General features: G+C 35.1%; 2 protein-coding genes across 2 annotated transcripts; both read left to right on the top strand.

The window, feature by feature from the left end:
• Positions 1–8,917: 8,917 nt before the first annotated feature.
• LOC121807212 lies at positions 8,918–20,527 on the top strand. The gene is made up of 12 exons (XM_042207428.1): positions 8,918–8,951; positions 13,906–13,970; positions 14,064–14,159; positions 14,332–14,439; positions 14,883–14,965; positions 16,285–16,336; positions 17,033–17,125; positions 17,216–17,284; positions 17,420–17,515; positions 18,248–18,316; positions 19,719–19,775; positions 19,988–20,527. Exons 2-12 carry the CDS (start codon positions 13,950–13,952, stop codon positions 20,072–20,074), a joined length of 831 nt encoding a protein of 276 aa, XP_042063362.1. The 5' UTR covers positions 8,918–8,951; positions 13,906–13,949; the 3' UTR covers positions 20,075–20,527.
• On the top strand, positions 10,522–12,030 carry LOC121807977. Its single transcript, XM_042208314.1, has 4 exons — positions 10,522–10,555; positions 10,630–10,717; positions 10,799–11,245; positions 11,332–12,030. Exons 3-4 carry the CDS (start codon positions 10,973–10,975, stop codon positions 12,028–12,030), a joined length of 972 nt encoding a protein of 323 aa, XP_042064248.1. The 5' UTR covers positions 10,522–10,555; positions 10,630–10,717; positions 10,799–10,972.
• Positions 20,528–21,288: the final 761 nt, after the last annotated feature.

Raw genomic sequence — 21,288 nt, forward strand, 5'->3', positions numbered from 1 at the left:
CTATAACAATTAATCATGAAAATGAGACAGGAAAAGGCATATAACAAGGAAAAAATGTATAGTAATTGGGGCCACAAAATGGCTTTTTTTTGTAGAAAGTATCCAAAATAAGTTCACAAGATGTCTCTGCAAAGGAAAAGAGATCGTATTGAATCTTCTGGCTTTTGTCACATCATTGAAGTCACGGATGTTTTGAAAAAATAGGGTGAGGATTCTTGTGAAAATTACGTCCCATTCACATGTCTTATTTTGCTTGAATCTTTGTTATTGTTTGCATCTCTACTTTTACTTCACTAGGGGTGACCACCTCTCTTTCTCAAGAATGAAATAAAGACAACTTGTGGTGGGCCGCAAAAAGATCGTGGGCCAGTTGATTTCATCCGATTATATGAGCGAAAATCGAGATGGCGATGATGGAACGGAAAGGTGCGACAAAGAATTTAATATCGAAAACGACTTAGTTGGTAAAACGTTTTTATGAGTTAATTTTTATTTTGACTAATAAGTTAAGGTTCAGATTAGAATTAACATAAAAGTAGAATGAGCCATTATTATTGATCATCTTTAAAAAATTATCATCCCAGAAGAGATCATCATCCTTATGTCTCACTGTCAATTTTTTTTTACATTTTTTCTCTAGAATTTCGGTATGTTGTGGTTTGGCTTAACTCCCTGGATTTACTAAACCAATTAGGGTTATATTATCTTTTATATATAATTTACATTCTTTAGTTACAGTTATAGTCAGTAACATTTTTTAATGGTAAAATGTCGAAAAAATCACAAAGTTTGGTGGATTTCATAGTTTTCAAATGTAGTAGTAGTAGTACATTATATAATAATTTTGACAAATTTTCCAATTGTCTAATAGCCCAAATATTGTCACCCTAAGAGCATTCCCATCCGTGCTCTTGCCAACGAGCACGGATGTGGGCTCGGATCCACTTTTACTCCCTGCTCTTAGGCAAGAGCACAACACTCACATCCGTGCTCTTCCGCAAGGACAAGCTCAAGGGTCCCACCATTCTATTATTCAATTCAAATAAAAACATTTCCACAAAATTAAAATGCATTAAAAATATCCGGAATACTATTACAAATTACAAAAAAAATAAAAATTACATAATTAAAATCCTAAAAATTAAAAAGTACATAATTAAAATCCTAAAAATTAAAAATTACATAATTAAATTCATAAAATTAAAAAAAACCACTACTCATGGCCGAATTTCGCCCAAATGCGTTTGATTAGGTCTTCTTGTAGCTCAATGTGGGCTCGGGTATCGCGCATTGTGTTCCTTGTTTCGATCATCTCGCCCACCGTCGTATGCACTCCTCGGCGTGGGGGAGACCTCGCGGTTGACCTTCCGGCTTCATCCTCGTCGTAAAAGCTAGCCGCCATCGGTCCTTCGTCAGCTATAATCATGTTGTGCAAGATAATACTCGTGTACATGATGTCGGCGATATTTTTCACGTACCACAGTCGAGACGGGGCCTTCACAATGTTGAATCGGACTTGAAGGACCCCAAAAGCTCTTTCGAAGTCTTTCCAAGCGGACTCTTGACGCTGCGCAAAAAGAACCCGTCTCGGGTCTTGCGGGTTGCTGAGCGTTTTCACGAAAGTCGACCACCTTGGGTAGATACCATCGGCGAGATAGTAACCATGTGGTATGCATTTCCGTTGACGGTGAAGTCGATCGCCGGTGCTACACCATTCAAAATATCATTGAAGAGTGGTGAAGAATAGAGCACGTTCAAGTCGTTGTTGGATCCGGCAATACCAAAATATGCATGCCAAATCCATAGGCGGTAGTCGGCGACCGCTTCAAGGATAAGTGTTGGGTCGCCGCCTTTGTGACCGCTTAAGTGTTGCCCCCTCCAAGCAGTCGGGCAATTCATCTACCTTCAATGCATGCAGTCAATGCTGCCAAGCATACTGGAAAAACCATGGACTGTTTCGTGAAGACGAAGCAACCATTGGCAATCATCTATGGTGGGTGCCCGAAGGAATTCCTCACCGAAAGCTGAACGAATGCCGTCGCAAAAAATTTTAAGGTAAAGGATTCCAGTTGACTCACCGACATGCAAATACTCGTCGAAGAGGTCAGCCGTTTGCCCAGTAGCAAGTTGTCGGATGGCACACGTACACTTCTGCAACGCCGAGAGACTTTGCCGACCGGTTGCGTCTGTACTTGTTTGAAAGTATGCAACACATGCGGATAATGTGTTGACAATACGCATAAACAAGCGTTTTGACATGCGAAAATGGCGCCGAAAGTAATCTTCCGGAAACTGCAGTTGGTTGGAAAAATAGTCGGCAACGAGCCTTTCATTGGCTCCCTCCCGGTCACGATGGATGTAGCGGCGAGTTGATCTAGTTGGTCAAGGAGGAGGGGCGGAGTTATTCGCGGTGACATAGGCTTCATAGGTGGCATGATATTGTTCATAGTATTCTTGTTCTTCGCGCTCCGCTTCCGCAATGAGATTGATGAAATCAATTTGAGAGGGTTTGAGTGAGAGATGAAGATGTAGATAAGTTGTATGAAAAAATATGAATGAGAGATGATTTGATGTGAAAAATGGATGATAAATGTGTGTATTTATAGATGATTTTGAGAATAAAATAAAAAAAATAATTAAAAAAATTCCAGAAAAACGGTAAAAAAAACGGCCATATTTTTAGGAATCTGATTTTTTTTTTAATTTTGGTATTATTTTTTATTTTTAAAAAAAACGAATTTCCAACGGAAATGCCGTTGCTAATCAGAACGCGTCACGTCAGCTGCTCGCTGGCACGGACGTGCTCGATGCATCGAGCAGCGGCAAGCAGCTGCTCGCTGGCACGGACGGACGGACGCCGTCCTTCAACCGCTGCAGATGCTGCCGCTGCTCGCTGGCACGAACGGACGGACGCCGTCCTTCAACCGCTGCAGATGCTCTAAGTGTCTTCAAATTTTAATGCATAAGTACAATGCCCAATATAGACATACAAGTTACAATGACAAAAAAAAAACTGCCAGCATATAATGCATAAAAAATTAAAAAAACACATAGGACACCAAAGTTTTTGGTCACGAGAGAATTGAGAAAATTGCAATATTTATTCATGACTCAGGGACATGATGCAAGTCATGACTCATGAGGACCTCATTATTTCAATGATTTGTTTATGGAAATAAATACTATAATATTGTTGATTTTCAAGCAAAATATAAACAATCAAATATCATAGTGATATGAAGTATTCCTAAAATTGAATTCATGATTATTCTTAAATTGACACAAATACTGGAGACTGATTTGTTATGTGATCCTAATTTGTGTAAAATGATTACATACCATTTTGAGAGACGATCTGGATGAAAAATTAATTATTGAGATATAGAAATATGATTTGGATGATGGTCTATTGAAAACTTTTATATTTCCTCAAAAAAGAAGAAAAAACTTTCTTTTTCTAACTTTAAAAATATTTATATCCTTATATAAAATACATCCTAATTCATTATATAGTCATGTGTGCTATTGAAACACTCCAAGCGCAATAATACAATTTATAAGTTTCTTCAATGATTAAAAACAAAGAAGTAAAATATGGGTTATTTATAAAATAAAAGTGTATTGTTGCGGCAAGAAAATAAGTAATTGAGAGATCTCTATTAAAAGGTAATGTTATCAGATATTTCCTTCAGCTATCTAAAAAGAAGATTTTTTTACTCCAAAGAGTTTAAATCAAATAATGCAACATAATTATCGATTTTCATTTCAAAATGAAAGATTTATATGCCAAAAGCCCAAACCCGAATAAAAAAACTTTCTTATATATATTCATCTTATCACCGAGAGCTTCATTATTATTATAAAGCAAATAATAGTTAATATGGCTAATGCTAAATTTATGTTGTTTTTCTTCTAGGTCTTCGTCGTTTTTTCAGATTTGTATTTTGCAGTGCGTCTCTTTTTCTTGAACTGACCACTTAACATATGAATATTACTAGAATTTTTGGTTCCTCCATAATTGTTTAATGTATATTTCATTCCATCAATGAAAGATATATGTATATCAAAGAGTATAATCATCCCATTACCGAAAAAAATAGTATAATAATATCATTTGTCTGCTTTCTTGTTTTCTTCCATTGTTTTTTTTTAAATATAATATTTGTTAGTCTATAAGTTATTTTTGTTGCTTTTTTTAATTATTATTCATATTATAAACTGTTTTTGTGGCTTTGTTTTTGTCAAAATTTCAGGTGGTTTAGTGGAAGGAAAATTGAATTGTTGCAACAACAATCATATTGGTAGATGAATTGTTGCAGGTCGTCAAACTGTTATAAAAGAGAGTTTTGTAAAGTTCTCCCAAACGATTACTCCAACTATTTTTGTCATTGCTATTGTTGATTCATCATTTTCATACAAGAATACAACACTATTAATATCAAAGTCATGTTTGTTTTGGTACAAAATAAATTTTATTTGAAATCGTCATTATATTTGTGCTTAGCACTTTTGGATAATATTACTTTAATTTGACTCGGTGGTAATAAATAATTATGACCACTTCAATTATTATTCCCGATAAAAGGAGTATTAGTAATAATAAAACTCAATCTTAGAAAAAAATTTCAGTTTCGCTATATATTGTGTACATATATATGTATTCTTATAAAATTGACAATATTTTATAATTATTATGCAAAAAAATACAATACTAAGCCAACAATAAAAATAAGCATATAATAGAACAAAATAGGAGTATTTGAGATTGTTGATTGTCAAATTTGTCTGAGGTGTTTTTGTGATTTGCAAAATTAAACCACCCTTCTCATATTTGTCATTGGCATTATTAATTAATTTCCTTCACATTTATTTATGAAATCATGAAATGCTATTAGTCAAATGTTAATACTCCTTCCGTCCCATGTTACTCACACTTTTCATTTTGACAGCATAAATTTGAACATGAGTAATTGGCGTAATTAAATTAGATTTTTCAGTGTAACAAGACAACACTTAATAAAGAACACACTAACTAAGTAACTAACTCTAATATCTTAATTAGATACCATAATTTTATATTTAAAATATAAATAGTGCAAATAGTTTGAGACAATCCGAAAATGAAATGCGCAAGTAACAAGGGACAGAGAGAGTATAATATTAAAAACAAGTGATAATTCTTTAAAGCCGGATAATAATAATTTAATCCGAATTTAAATATTTACTTAAAATTATTGTAAATCATACCTTAATTCATAAATTGTGCATTTCAACTTCATTATAAATATCAAATTTGGACCAAAATGTATAATTTTCTATATTTTAGAAGAATCTCATATGTAGTGAACCAAACCATTTCAATTCTGCAATACCCTCAAAATGACAATCACATTGGTGATTGGTCTGTGTGTATAATATTTAATGTGCAGATCGTCCAAGTTCTACCTCCTCCAGTATTTGTCATTGCTATTGTTGATTCTCCAATTTTATATGAGAATGTAAAACTATTAATTCAAAGTCATTTTTTTGGAAATAAATATATATGGGCTGTTTAGAAAATACAATTTTATTGCTATTAGTAAGAAAATATATAGCCGAGAGATCTCTATTTATAAGAAATTAGTTTATCATATACTAGTATTTCCTTTAAGCTATTACAGGAAAGGAATTTGTAATCCAGAGAGATTAAATCAATTAATGTAAATCTACTACCGATTTACATTGCAAAAACAGACTGTCTTATATATACAATGAAAACACCTTTCACCAATCAATCAGTATTCATCTTATAGTATCTATTATTATTGTTAAATAAATATAAGTTAATATGGCTAGTTCTAAGTTTCTGCTGTGCTTCTTCGTTGTCTTCATCGTTTTCACAGGTTTATATTTTACGTTTATCCTTTTTTTGTCTATAAATTGTTTTTTAGTATTGTTTCTATTATGAATTGCTTTTGTAAGTTGGTTCGAGTCGTCAAATATTCAGGTGGTTTAATTCAAAGTGTGATTCAATGTGCAAGTCGAATTGTTCTAAAGGAGGATTTTGCAAAGTTCTCCCACGGGAGAGCCCTAATCATTTTTGTCATTGCTATTGTTGATTCACCATTTTTATTTTATAAGGATGTAACGCTATTAATTTCGAAGTAGCATCGTACGAATAAATTTTGTTTGAAAACATCTTTGTTTGAAGAATATTACTTTAATTTACGTATATTAAATACAAAAAAAACTATGATTCCTTTTACCATTGTATCCGATAAAAATAGTACTAGTAATAATCATAAAAATAAATCTTTGAAAATTTTCAGTTCCGCTATGATTTGTGGACATATGTATTCTTCTAAATTAAAATCTACAATATTTAGTAAACTAGTGTTACCACATGTGCTACATGCTAAAGAATTTTCAAATATTGAAGATATATTAACAATTAAATATATTAAAATAAAAAATATAAAGTAAATAATATAAATATATATTTATGTATAAGAATATAAACTAATTATAAAAAATATTCATAATATTATAAACAATAACCAAAAAAATTATGTACTTGTCTCGAGATACTATAAATGAATCATTTCATATTTAGCATACGATCTATACGATTATAATATATAATATTTAGCATATGGTTTATACAATTATTCATATCATTATAAACAATAACAAAAAAAAGTATGTACTTATCTCAAAATATTATAAATAAATCATTTCATACTTAGTATACGATTTATAAAAATAATAAAAATAATAAAAAAGGGTGTTAAGAATGCATTACCAATATTATGTTATTAATTAGCCGAATTAATAAGATAGAATATAAATGAGTGGCAGTTGTGTCTTGGAAAATGAATGAAACAGTAAAAGCCATTAATTGAATGACCCTTTGACTTGCCCAATAAATGATTTTGCTGATTGATATTTCTCTATTTAAACTAATCTAATTTTACAGGAATGCAAAAGGGATTTATCATAACCCTAAAAAGGAGCCGCCGGCCGCCACCCTCTCCAAAAGAAAAAGAGAGAGACAAAAAGGTTAAGATAGGCTGGTACCTACACAGAACGTGCAAAAGTTCTAAGAAGTGATTCTTCCATAAGAAACTCTTCAACTCTGCATCCGAAGTTAGAAGAAATCCAAAACGGAGCACATTAAAAGGTAATACATTTCATAAATAATATTAGTTTAAATCAAGTCCAGTAACTATGTTAAAACCCTTTTTATATTAGATTACATATTACTCAGTATAGTTCTAATACCACTATCAGATTACTCAGATTAATGCGTTTTGCAATAAACAAAAGAATATCATAGATCTAACTATCTCCATACCCTTTCTGAATGTGATTATAAGATTAATACGTCAGAATGACCATTGCAGTTTTATGAATTAGAGATCCACAAGATTCTATAATAGGGGAAGGACACTAATTTAAATCATTGCATACCACTCAAATAACAAAATGTGGACTATACAATTGTGGAATCTCAGTTGTACATACTTGAATACCTAATAACTCCTTTTTTATGCACATGTTATCAAGTCATTTAAGGAAGCGAAACAGTTTATACATAAAGTATAAGTTAGACAAACTTTTCAGGCAATTACTTGCGTGTTGTCCATGGTAATTATTTCACTACTCCTTACAAAAAAATCTGCATTGGTAGTTATATATCAACATGATGACATTAATTCCTATACCTGATAATTTATATATCATCTATACCTATACTTGAAAAAAATCTGCATTGGTAGTTATATATCAACTGTGTATATATATATCTTAGAAACTCAATTAAAATTTATATCTTAGAAACTCAATTAAAATTTATTTGCAGATATTGTATGTTGCAACTTTAATGTACAGTTAGTTTCAATTATTTATTGTTTATTGCACAGTTTCTCCCTATATTTACAGACCTCAATTTCTTTAATATATAGATACATGAATACTAACATATTATTTATCTTTTCAAGGATAAATTGCATTGGAAACAGATTTATTGCTTTAGAAAATACAGTGGATTAATATAAATTACTTAGACTGCATGATAATAGACTGTCACACTTTTTCCAAATTTCTTTATAGATTTATTTGTGTTTATAGTCAACAAAGCTTTTAAAAATGAATTCTGATATATCAAGAATATTTTTTCAGGGACAAAGGTATTGGAAACTGATTTGGATACAGCAGCTGCTTTGAAAGAATAAATAAATACACATTGTAATAGAGTAGGTTTTTTTATGCAAACCTAACAAATATAGGCTGCAACCACAAAAGACAACACGGTACCTACACCATAATTAACTAAGGATTCTACAATAAAGCTTGTAAAAATTATTAAAAAAAAAGAAAATAAAAGGAATGTCAGTTTCCCGACAATGTTGTGCTACTTGGCAATCCAAAAAACTAGCACTTTATATTTGTATAGATTATTGTGTGGAAGGATATTAGTATATTACGATGTCAAAACAATAGAAATGAGAACATAGTCGAACAAAATAGTAGTGTGATTTGTTTTAGGTGTTTTTGTGCCTGCAAAATTAAACAACCCATCTTATATTTGTCATTGTCATTATTATTTAATTTACTTTTTTATTTACTTTCTCTATCCCATATTAAATAGAGCATTTTTTTCTGCCCAAAATATAAGTAAATGAGTTTTATTAATTAAAAAGAAAGAATAAAATAAATAGATGCAAAAATACATAGAAAAAAGTAAAAAAGAAAATGCTAAAAAGAATGCCTCACTTAGTTTTGGAATATTCAAAAAAGAAATATGAATCAAATGAAGGGAGTGTTACAACATCTAGATTATGTTGTATTTTGGAAACAACATCTAACTTAATTCATAAATTCTGCATTTCAAATCATGAAAAATCGATTTAGACAAAAATTTACTGGAGTTTATTTCTTAAGTATTTTAGACTACTCTAAAATGTTGTGAAATAAAGGCAAAATTCTATTTTTGTGAATGCATGTTAACTTAATTCCAATTTAATGAAGAGCAATAGATGAATTCCCGCACAGTGAGTGACGCATAACATTTATGCGTCGTTATTAATGAAACGCACAAATGTTATGCGTCTTTACTGAAAGACGCACAAATAATATGCGTCTATAAAAAACGACGCATATAGATTATGCGTCGATAAACGACGCATAACTGTTATGCGTCGTTGCTAAAAGACGCACAATATATATGCGTCTTTCAGTAAAGACGTATATTATTTGTGCGTCGTTAAATCGGGATTAAGAGGGCAGAATGCTCGTAATTGACAGACGACGCAGCGAGCAGCGAAGGAGGGGCGATTTCAGCGACGATTTCCGGCGATTTGAGGCGTTTTCCGACAGATTTCAACCAAATACCAAACATATTTCGGTAATTATTCATCCATTTGGCTACATAAATCAATAATTGCTGAAGTTATGGAGGTTTTCCCTAATTTAGTAAAGTTAGGGTTTATATGAAATTGCTCAATTTACGGACGATTTCTGTTAGTGTGTTGTTTATTTGTGTTGTTTTGTTGCGTATTTGTGTGTTTCACATGAATTTAGGGTCAATTGTAGAAGTAAGTGGTTCAATTGAAATTATATACATAAAGTGCAGAAAATAGATATATTCTTGTGCAAAAATGTGAAAATTTTAGTTATCTTATGCTATTATATGTTGGGTGAATGTTTTGAAGTAGATGGCATCTGCAAGTTCTGAACAACAGTTATGTTATGGACCTGAGGATCCATCCGTACTGTTTCATCAAAACGAACATATTTCAGCCTCATTGTTGGCGAATGGCACAACAAATGTGTTGAGAGTTCGTAGGACGGAGAGTAAGGTTTGGGCACTGCCAATACATGAAGATGTGATGCATTGGCTTGATGTTTGGGGGTTCAGAGGTGTGATTGAATGTGGAAGGCCAAGAAGGATGGACAATGACCTAATAACTGCATTGATCGAGCGATGGAGGCCTGAGACCCACTGTTTCCACCTTCCAGTTGGTGAGGTAACCGTAACCTTACAGGATGTGCAAAACCTGTGGGGTTTGAGAGCAGCCGGTCGTGTTTTCACTGGCTGTAACTACCCTATTGGATATGAAGATTGGCCCAGCAAGTGTAGAGATGTGTTGGGATGGATACCTGACGCAGAAACAGAAACGAAGCACGGTGGGTTGTTGATGACGTCTCTGATAAACCAAGCGACTATGCCGTTGGGTGATGGGCTGCATGAGTATGCATACGTCCAAAGAGCACGTATACATGCTCTAATCTTGTTAGGGGGGCTTATTTTACCGGACACTACCGGGTGCAAGGTCCCCTTTATGTGGATAAATGCCTTTGACGATCCGGAAGACGTGGCTAATATCAGTTGGGGTAGTGCTGCTTTAGCATACCTGTATCATTATTTGTGCGAAGCTTCTGTAGGCAGACAGAGAAGAGATGTGGGTGGCCCTATGGTTCTCTTGCAGCTGTGGGCGTGGGAAAGAATGCCTACATTGAGGCCAGCCTTCTTGATATCGCCTACGCACACGCCGTATACCCCGTGTGGAGCCAAGTAATATTTTTTTTAAGTAACGTACTTAATTATGTATTTTTTTGGGTAACTTTTGATATTAATATTCCGTGTAGGTGGCACGGAGTTACTGAAATTGGAAATGCGCCCCAACATTCAGTAGCTCATTATCGTGATCAGTTATCATTGATTCGTCCGGGCCAGGTGAAATTTATTTTTGTTAGCTTAGCTAATGAATTAATCTAGTATGAAATTAATTGTGTGAATGATATTATGTTTTTGTAGTTTCTGTGGACACCATATACAGATTGTATCCTGCCCGATTACTGCATTGATTCGACCACATCCTACTTGTGCGACACATATTTGGTGTGCTGGTCATTTGTCGAGGCACACGAGGCTGGACGCGTTTGCCGACAAATCAACCGCTACCAGCGTATTCCTCAGTATTGTGATAGGATGCTACATAATGCCGGACATCTGTCTAAAAGTCACCGCCGTGGGAGGAAGGGCGCCGATTGGGCTAAGGTACATAAATTCTACATTGAAGAATGGGATTTGAGACACCACAGGTTCCAAGCAAATTTTGATCATGCCACGATGACCATGGATGGTAGCATTAATCCGGGCTATATGGCGTGGTTCAATAGGATCACAGTGTCGTACCTAGTTCAACCTGCGACACAGTCAACGGTTGGGATGAACGAGTCAGCATCTTCTATGATGAAATTGGTATGTTATGTTTTTTTATATTATAATGTATTTAGTTTGAAGTTTGTATAGATTGATTGTAATGATTTTGTATTTGTGCTATCTAGGTCGAGACCATTCAGGGGATATGGCATTTGACCTCTGAACACGACACAGACCCTCGATTACGGCAGATTCGTGCAATGGCTGCTGAGGCGCTTCGTACGACGGACCATACTGATGTGATGGAGTATCCAACATCGCAACGGCGAAATGTGGTCATGCCGCCACGCCCACCAACTTCTCTTCGTCATGGACTGCCGGGTGTCCGGACGGGAGGACACGGGATTACACGACAGCATAGGTTGTCGCAGCAGCAACCGCCGCAACCTGATTATGCGGTACCAGAGCCCTTGAGTCCGGAGCACGATCCCCCAGGATGGTCTCAGTTGAGTGGTGCAAGCCACGAGCCCTCGCAATGGGGAGCACGGGCATCATGTGATTCGTTCTTTGGCGGTGGGTCTGATTGGGGTGCAACTCAACCAGGGCGTGATTCATACTTTCAAAATTATCAATTTGTTGATCCTGTGGGGGAAGAAGAGGGCGGGGAAGAAGAAGAAGAAGAAGAGGGCGGGGAAGAAGAAGAAGTCGGCGGGGAAGAAGAAGACGAAGTAATATTCCGACGAACGTCCGAGGGATCCTCACGACCAGCTATGAAGAGTTCATCAAGTGCGATTGGGAGGGCTATGCACAATGTATTAAGGGGATTGTCAACAAGGAAGAACAAAGGGAAAGCTCCGACAAAGTTCACGCCTTCATCTAGATAGATTTCGAATGTGATTCGTTCTTTCGGAATGTATGAAAGTAATTTGTTTTGAACAATTTTTGATGTGATGAAACATGTTTTCATCTCACATATTTTCTATCCTGCAATTTTTGAACAATTTCGGTAATTCGTTCTTTGTGTCTATTGAAACCGGTTGTTATGAACATTTTAGATATGGTGGAATGAACAAGTATTATGATTTTTGACGCATAACAGGTATGAACAATTTTCTGGAATCTACAGTGTGTTTCTTCATTCACTCGGTGACGCATAACAGTTATGCGTCGTTTCTGGGTGACGCATAATTGTTATGCGTCGTTCGTTAGTGACGCATAATAATTATGCGTCGTTTGTTAGTGACGCATAACAGTTATGCGTCACCGAGTGAATGAAGAAACACACTGTAGATTCCAGAAACTTCGCCCGAGCGGGCGATTTTGCGTTTATAAAACGCCCGGGCGGGCGATTTTGAGCAATCCAATGACGATTTTGAAGTCGGATTGTGATTTTTGAGTCCAGAAACTTAGTGACGCATAACGATTATGCGTCACCGGGCGATTTTCGTAGCACACTGAGTCCACAAACTTGTGATTTTTTAACATTTTTGAAAAATTGTCGACTAACATCTCACATATGTTGACACATACACATAGTACCTATTACATCAGCCTCAAACACAGATACATAAACATAGTAGTTTATACATAAACATAACATACCACGACTTTACTATCTCATCATCAGAACTAGCACCGACATCATCAGCACCATCACCATCACTGAGATCGGGGTCTGCCTCTGTCTCAGATAGTGGCCTTGGCTCAGCAAGATCATCTGCAGCATCGACCTCATCATTCAATCCAACCCCAACATCAGCAACATCTACAACATCAACAACATCTCGCTGCTCATTCATACTACGATCAAAGCTCATTTGGTCCACCCTCGCAGATGAACCAATACCACAGTCAAAACTCATTTGTTCAAACCTCGCAGATGCTCCAATACCATAATCAACAACTGGTGGGATTTCTTCACTCCTCACAGGTGAATACTCAACAAATAATTCAATACACCCACTTGAATTTTGAGCATTGTTGAACATAAACATTACACTATCATCATTGCGAATCACAGAACATGTATAACTCATACCGGAACTATAGACTATACATTGTCTCCATAATAATTCAATTGTGTGTTGGTTCATATCTATTCCCATTGCATCACAAATCATTGCTACCAACTCATAATAGGAAACGCCTGAATTTAATATAATGGAGCTCCTCGCACGAGGTGGGTCATAACCAATACCCATATGTGGTAGTTGAACTACTCTACCACCCCAATACAAACTCACAAATACTTGCATGATTTCTGCATCAAAAACATATAAACCAACGACAATTAAGGACATTTTTCCTACAAGCCCTAATTTGTATAAATTGGGTCAAACTAACAAATGAAAGCGCAATAAACATGAATAATGTCGAATGTAGCTAAATTGATTAACAAATTACCGGATCTTATGGAGAAATCGCCGGAAATCGCCTGAAAACGCCGGAAATCGCCGAGAGAGGAAATGAAAGTGTGTGAATGTTCGTTTTGTGATCTGTGTCTGCCTGGAGGGGGTTAAAACCCGACTTAACGACGCATAATGTTTGTGCGTCGTTCAATAGCGACGCACAACCCTTATGCGTTGTTAAGCGACGCATAATCTTTGTGCGTCATTATTAAACGACGCATAAGGATTGTGCGTCATTAATAAACGACGCACAAACATTATGCGTCACCCCTCTAGTAGAATGAATCTATTCTCCTTCATTATTTTGGAATTCCATTAACTTCTTAGCACAAAAGAAGAAAGAGCTCTGAAATAAACCAATTCTGCAAAACCCTGGCAAAACCTCAACCTCTTCAATGGCGAGATCTCTAGCGCAGGTACTCTCTCTGTCTCTCGATTGCGGTTCCTCTATTTTGTTCTTGCAATTACTATTATATTTTTATTTTTTGAACCTTTTTTTTGGGTTCCAGTCATGGCGCCGTATTCTGACACATCAGACGCCTTCGCGGTGGTGCTTCGAGCAATCGTCGGAGCCTTCTCATTTTCTGCTGAAATCATCAATATCAGTGCGTCTAATCAATTCCATGAGCTTCCTGTCAATTTCCTCTAAACTGTATTTTCCATTCTGTTTGGATATGTTTGGTTGTGAAGATCCTAACAATAAGTTAAGATTGACCTTGTTATTCATTGCCTTTGTATCAATTATTTCTTTGTATAACTTTCATTTTGCTGTCTTAGGAGGTCAAGTCACCAGGCATAAGCTGTCTCAGGTTCTTTAGTGCACAAGCAGCAGCAACTACTCCTCCAAGCAGTCCTGCAAGAACTCCGGCTCAATCTGGAAAATCGGTATGGTATTATTTTTTGGGATTTGGTTTAGCTTGTGCATGAGATTTCTGGTAGGGTGGATTTAGACAAGAGAGTGAATTTTATAAGAGAGGACATTTCATTATGGATGTCTTGAAGAATTGACATGCAGCTAACATGCATATGTCTCAAAATTAAGCTGAACGCGCAAAAATGTAAGGGTTTCGACAAAATGATTATTAGTGTGTGTGAGTGGAGTAAGGATCCTACTTTAAATGTGTGGCGAAATGTTATTATGGGACGTGGGGGGTATATGGTACACTTCATACTATTTTCGCTTCCTGAATTCATCAAGTGTGTTTAGCTTTAGCCTTTTGATTTATGAGCACGGATGGTCATCTAGAATTCTATATCCATAGCTTTTCAGCCTGAAGCTTCTGTTACCTTGTATAACCTTTGCATTTGTAAAATTTTATTCATTGCAGGCGGCTGTTAAATTATCAATTACAAGCCCTGGAGTTGTAGGTGACCCATATTCACCAAGTGAGCCAATCTCATTTTGGCGTAGGTGAGAAATAGTAGAATAGATAATTGACGTATGAAACTGTATTGATGATTACCATGTTCTGAAACATGAGAATTAAATGGCTGTTACATATTTGACTCTATTATGGTGAATTGATGATGCTAGTAGTCCTTCCAGGTATGCATTACATATGATGAAAACATCTTGTATCTCAAATTTATATCTTGTAAATATGCTTTGTGGAAATAGGGTGTCATGCGATAATCATCTAGTAGAAGATAATAATGGAAAATTTGATTTGATGGTTTTAAGATCATACTTCTGTATAACTTCTTTTTTACTATCAATCTATTGGAATATTACTTTCTTTTTTATATATTTGTATTATGTAGTTGTCAAATGATACTTCTGTGTATAATAAAAAGAGGTAGAAGAAAGTTTCTATCAGAATTTGGAGAGCCAACCCATTATCATTTGTTAATTGATTGACTTTAGTGATGTATTTGCTCTGCAACTGTCTACAATAAATCCTACACGGCTCAGTAAAATATGAGAAATGTAACTAAGGCGTATAGTATGTTGACTGGATTTCATTGAAATGAGGGAGACAGTAGTTATTTTGACGTTGGTACATCTGCTGTTCAAATTTACCATGCTTTCTCTAGGTTGAGCTAGTTATTATCCATCCTTTTGTCCTATGATATTATTAGAGAAGTTTAAATTGCAGTTTATACCATGCTTCCTTTGGTTTGCTTTCTTAAGTTTGGTCCTTGTTTTCATGTACCCATGGAAGTGAAGTTTATTGAATCTAAATATTTCTATTTTCTTTAAAACTATGCTTCTTTTCTTATTAATGTTATATGGCAGAGCATGTTGATATTTAATGTTATATGGCAGAGCATGTTGATATTTAATGTTATATGGCAGAGCATGTTGATATTTAATGTTATATGGCAGAGCATGTTGATATATATTTGAGATAAAGGACACTAACATAATAAAGAAATCCTCATCTAAATTATGGATGTCCTGTTTCTTGGTCATAACCTTCCTTTTGTGATGTATCCCCTGCCACTCTCCACCATGTCATTTTCCTTTCCTATTTCTCTTCTCCTCTGTTCTTTCTTCCTTCCTTTTCATACATAGGGCCAGAGATCGGTGATAACATTAACTTTAATTCAGTAAATGCATGCATGTTCAATTCGACCTGCATTTGCATAAGATTGCATATCTCAATAATACTCTTGATTCTTGATATGGTTTGCTTGTCACTGACTTTCTAATGTCCGTGACATTGCTTCTTTTATTGGGGCTCAATGACCTTTAATCTTGTCACCACTAAGTTATTAAGTTGTTTCCAGATGCTTTACTAGATCGGGTCAGAAAAGGACAAAAGAAGAATTTACTTCACAGGTACTTCAGTGAACATCTCTGTTTCTTCTAATGGACTATTGGACCAAAAGAAGTTAATTGTTGCTGCTGTACAGCTTTGGATATAAATCACCGATCTTCATATTTATTAAACCTGAAACCTTAGGTAGTCTTTGGGTAGAAAATTTGTATGTGATTTTTGAAATGTTATTGCATGTGCACAGTTAGTGCTCCCCTTTCTTGAAACAAAAATTACACTTGGGTTTTCTTTATCTTTCCTCCTAGAATCATATCCATTTCACCAAGGTCATCCATTTCAACATTGTAATCACCAACCTGGAAAACTGCTTGGCCACCACATGGAATCATATAGAATGACATCATCAAATATTCATAAAATCAAATATAACCGTTCTCACAAACAAAGACCGGGAAGGATGTAAAGATCTGGTTCAAGAAAATATGAAATAATATGGAGCTTCCATACCAGTTCTGGTGGATGCTGTACAACTTAATACCAGCCCAGGACTAAATTGTGAATATCATTTCCTAAACAGTCTTCTTGAAATCTTGAAAATCATGAAGGGCTCTGTTTTTCTTGTGGAAATTAAACCCTGAGCTGGAAAGTGGAACATGTAATTTCATCTCCTCATTTAATACCGTTGTCAAGTTCTGCTATTTTAAGGCCCTTATTAAATTCGTTTATTGAATTGTTGGTGCTACGGATATTTTTTGCAGCTAAAAAGTATGTATGCAATTGCACAAGTGAGGAAGAAATATGGGCATTCTAAAAAGAAGTTCTATGAAGAATCTGTTTATTTATACCAAGAGGTCCGATCTTGTCGTTTTGGTTCTTGGTTTCAACAATGGTTTATGCATATTTTCTTTGTTTTGTTTCTCATGTGCTCCTTACCTTTTCAGATAAATACCCTAATGGCCAATGGAGACAAAAAATCATTGAGGAAATTTGTTACAGAGCACATGTATTCTGTATGCTTTACCTGCCTTATTCTAAATATGCTGTGCACTATGCAGTGGTTGTAGTTTAGCTGGGTGCAGCCTCTGTGCTTCTCTTTTTTAATAATAAATATCTAGTTTTACCTCCTAATCTAGTCTTTATAACAGACCCTCAAGAATGAAATCAAACACAGAGACTGGGTTCATGTTCACTGGGAACTGATCATGCCAATTGTTAAAATAAGAACTCTTCGAGCCCGTCTGGTAAGTATTTCTTAGTAATGATTTAAGTTGAGCTTTTTGTATATGTATCCTTCTTAAAATATAAGTTATGGGAGGATGCTCTGAAGTTCCAAACTTGTTGATCTAGGATAGGAGTATATGATATATCCATGCATTTTCATTGTGTGGGGACCAAAACTCTGCTATCCCTCATTTCTATTTGTTTTTTGCCTTTATTATTCTTTGCTTCTCCGTGTGTGTTGGGGATGGGGTGAAGGATGTGCAATTTGATTTTTTCAAGGTGACAACTATGCATTTGGATGAGTAGATTGAACCTTTCTATTTTTAATTATCTGTGAGTGAAGGGGAGAGCAAGACTGGTTATCTTTTAATTTAGTAACTTCTTGTTTTGCAAATGTTTATATGTTAGGGTGTCTAAGCGTCACATTGAGAGCCTTTCTGTTTATATTTTTTAAGCTAGTCCTGTTAAATACTCCTTCCGTCCCATAAAAAAAAAGAATTTGGGAACAACTCGGATTTTATTCTGAAATTGGTAAAGTTGGAGACAGATAGAAAGCAAAAGTGATTGAAGTATTGTTAATGGAAAATTGGGGCCCACTTCATTAGAAAGAAAAACTTACTAAAAATGGAAGTGGACTATTTTTTGGAGATGGATGGAATAAAATTCAGTTTAACTGCATCGATTAATTTATAACTACTTTTAAAATAACACATCCCTCATCTTTCACAAGCTAAGAATTGTTACTTTTGCAGATTGGTACAGATAAAAATGATGTCATGAAATCTTTTGCACAAATTACGATCGAGATTTTCAGCAAACAGGTAATTTGAAAGTTAAGTTTCCTGATTCTTTGTAGCTTGGTTATTGTGTCTTATACAAAATTCTTCTCATACATAACCAAATATGCAACGGGATATATGTTCCTACTGATGATTGAGTATAACTCCAAGCTTGTTCTGTACACTTATGATGTAACTGATTGATGATTCCAAGTGCTTAATATTCATCTTCAAGTTGGTACAGAAGTTTGAAGTTTTGAATGCCCACGTCTAGTAGCTGGAGTAATTTATTTCACTCTTTCTAAATAAAGTTTAATGTTAAAATTGATTAGAAATTACTGGATCAATGGACAGCTTGTACTTGTAGTGGACAAGACTAGCAACACGGCCAACACCACATCAGCTCCCAAAAACCACTATAGTGTCCTTCCTTGTAGTTCTAGGGTGTATGCCTGATCCAATAAGTTTTTGCAAACAACTTACAAGATGTTTAAGAGCTTATAAACAACTTCAAGTGTTAGGTCTCCATTTATAATATAAATATTTAATTGGCTCTTAAAATAAGATATTACTCCCTCCGTCCTGGCTAAGATGATACATTTCTTAGTCGGCATGAGATTTTAGGATTTGTTGGTTAAAGTGTTTATTTGGAGAGAGAAAAGGTGAGATAAGTATTAAATGGAGAGAGAAAGAGTGTTGAACAATTTAATTAGAGAGAGAAATTGAGTATATTAATTGGAGAGATAAAGTTACTTTATTGTTTCCTAAAATAGAAATGTGCCATCTTATTTGGGACAAACTTAAATGGAAAGTGTATCATCTTATTAGCTGAGATGGAGGGAGCAAGAGGTTATAAAGCTTATAAGATCCAGATACCCTTTTGGAAAAATGATCTTATTTTAGAAAATTGGATTGTAAATAAGCTTTATCACTACTGACATCTTGTAAGCTCAATCATCTCAATGCTCCACCCAACTTATTTTGAAAAGGAATTAACATCAGATGAATAAGCATAGCTAACAAACCTCTTTATAATGTTAATGTGGATTCCATAATTCCAAGCTTGACACATGTCTTTATTAGGAAACAAGATAAAGGGTAGCTGATGCGAATAGTCGATGGTATCTTGGGTAAAATATATCTAAGTTCCTGAATTGGTATACCCTAGTCTTTCCTATTTTGAAAACTGTTTACTTTGAACCCTCAATCTATATACTCATTTCTTCTTCTTGTTATTCTGATAATGGCCTTTGTTCCCTTTTACTGTAACTGGCCACAAAATAATGGCCTATCTTGTAGAAGATTACTAGAAATATTTCCACATGGTTACTGGCTTTCTAGGTTAGAGTCTTTCTATCAATTTGCAGGCTCTTATTTATTGCATCTAGATAGTTGTATTATGTACCATCATGGTTTTTATTGTGTTTGCTTAAAATCTTTGCAGAAGTTTGAGGCATACGACTCAAATGGAGCTGTTGTTTCTGGTGATAAAGAGAAGGAGGTATGTAACTAAGGTGGATCTAGCCCTCGTACGATATAGTAAATTCTGTGATTAGATCTTGCTATTCAACTCTTTGTGAAAGTTACTGCAAAAGGCAAATATCCACCATGCTTCACGACGAATGTTTTTGCTTTGAATGATGTCCTTTTCATTACCTAAACATATTTGTATGCCTGATGTGATGTGTACTGCTGCTATGTTTGTCACTCCAGATTCTTGTACGCGATATATGGGTCTTGGAGAGATCTCTCTTCCATCAAGGATCCTACTGGCGTCTTTGTGGAAGAATCAAGGTGTAATTGTCTGTCCTCTCGCAGCAGACCTGCTTCTCAATTTTGTCAATAAACAAGGATCCCATTTTCTCAAGTTCACCATGGAAGCACCTTCCTCACAGTAACATTCATTACAAAGTATTTGAGACAAGCAACCTGCATCTTTTCTTTTTAAGGGAAGTAGTAGACCGTGCATTGGTTATCCGAGAATACTTGGGATTCTTTCAAGCATCGATCTCTTTAATACTGATTTTCTGGAACGTGGTTGAATAGATTCTCCGCTGTCTGTTTTAACTTACAATTTTACACAGGTCGATTCCAATAGATTGCTTGATATGGCTGTTGTAATCCATAGTCATATAAAGATTTGTTTATGAAGTATTTATTTATTGTTTTTTGTCCATGTTATTTTCGTAGGCAATAGTTTGGAATTTTATCATTTGTATGAAAGCAATGAGACGATCTTGTTATTTCTCTGTTTGTATTGTTGCCGTTTTGTCTGTGTTGGTATATACCAATGATCAAAAGAGAAGTTTTTTCTTTTTTTGGCTATTCCATATTCAGCCCAGCTACCCCCTTTAACTGCTTTCGCAAAAGCTCGACTCAATTCGGTTGCTTCGTTACCCTTGTCCATGCCTGCAACTCCATCTTCGATTTGATCTCATCCTTAACTATGGGCTGTGCTTTTTAGGTAAATTTTTAGTTTTGTCGTTGCAGGATAAGATAGTCGGAACTAGAAAATAGAATGTTTGATCTAGGGATGGTTACATTACATATCAACGTTGTTGGTTATACATGAAGAATAGTTATATTTTTGAGATTATAGCTGGTTACATATCAACGTTGTTGCGAGATGTTTCAGTAATGTTTAGATGTTTAGAAATTTGTTGCATGAGTTTGGAGCTGAGATTTGGACGATCGAGCTTTTGAGGCTCGTTTTTCAGATTGTTTTAGACTATCAGTGAAATTATTAATCCGGTCACTAGTCCGCTGCTCTTAGGTGGGACAAATGCCTCTCCTAAAAAATTTGTATTTATACTATTTTTTCTTTATATTTAAATATTTATTTGAATTCTTTCTTAAATATCCCTTTTTAAATTTTCAAATTATTTATTTATATACATTTTTGCTCTTCATAATTCATTTGTTAGCACTATCTATGACATCATGTAGGGATGTCAATCGTGCCCGCCCTACTCGGGTTGTGGGTCAATCAGGTGCAGGGTAATCGGGTTGTGGTT

This window comes from Salvia splendens, chromosome 6 (assembly GCF_004379255.2).
Source record: "Salvia splendens isolate huo1 chromosome 6, SspV2, whole genome shotgun sequence".
Lineage (NCBI taxonomy): Eukaryota > Viridiplantae > Streptophyta > Magnoliopsida > Lamiales > Lamiaceae > Salvia > Salvia splendens.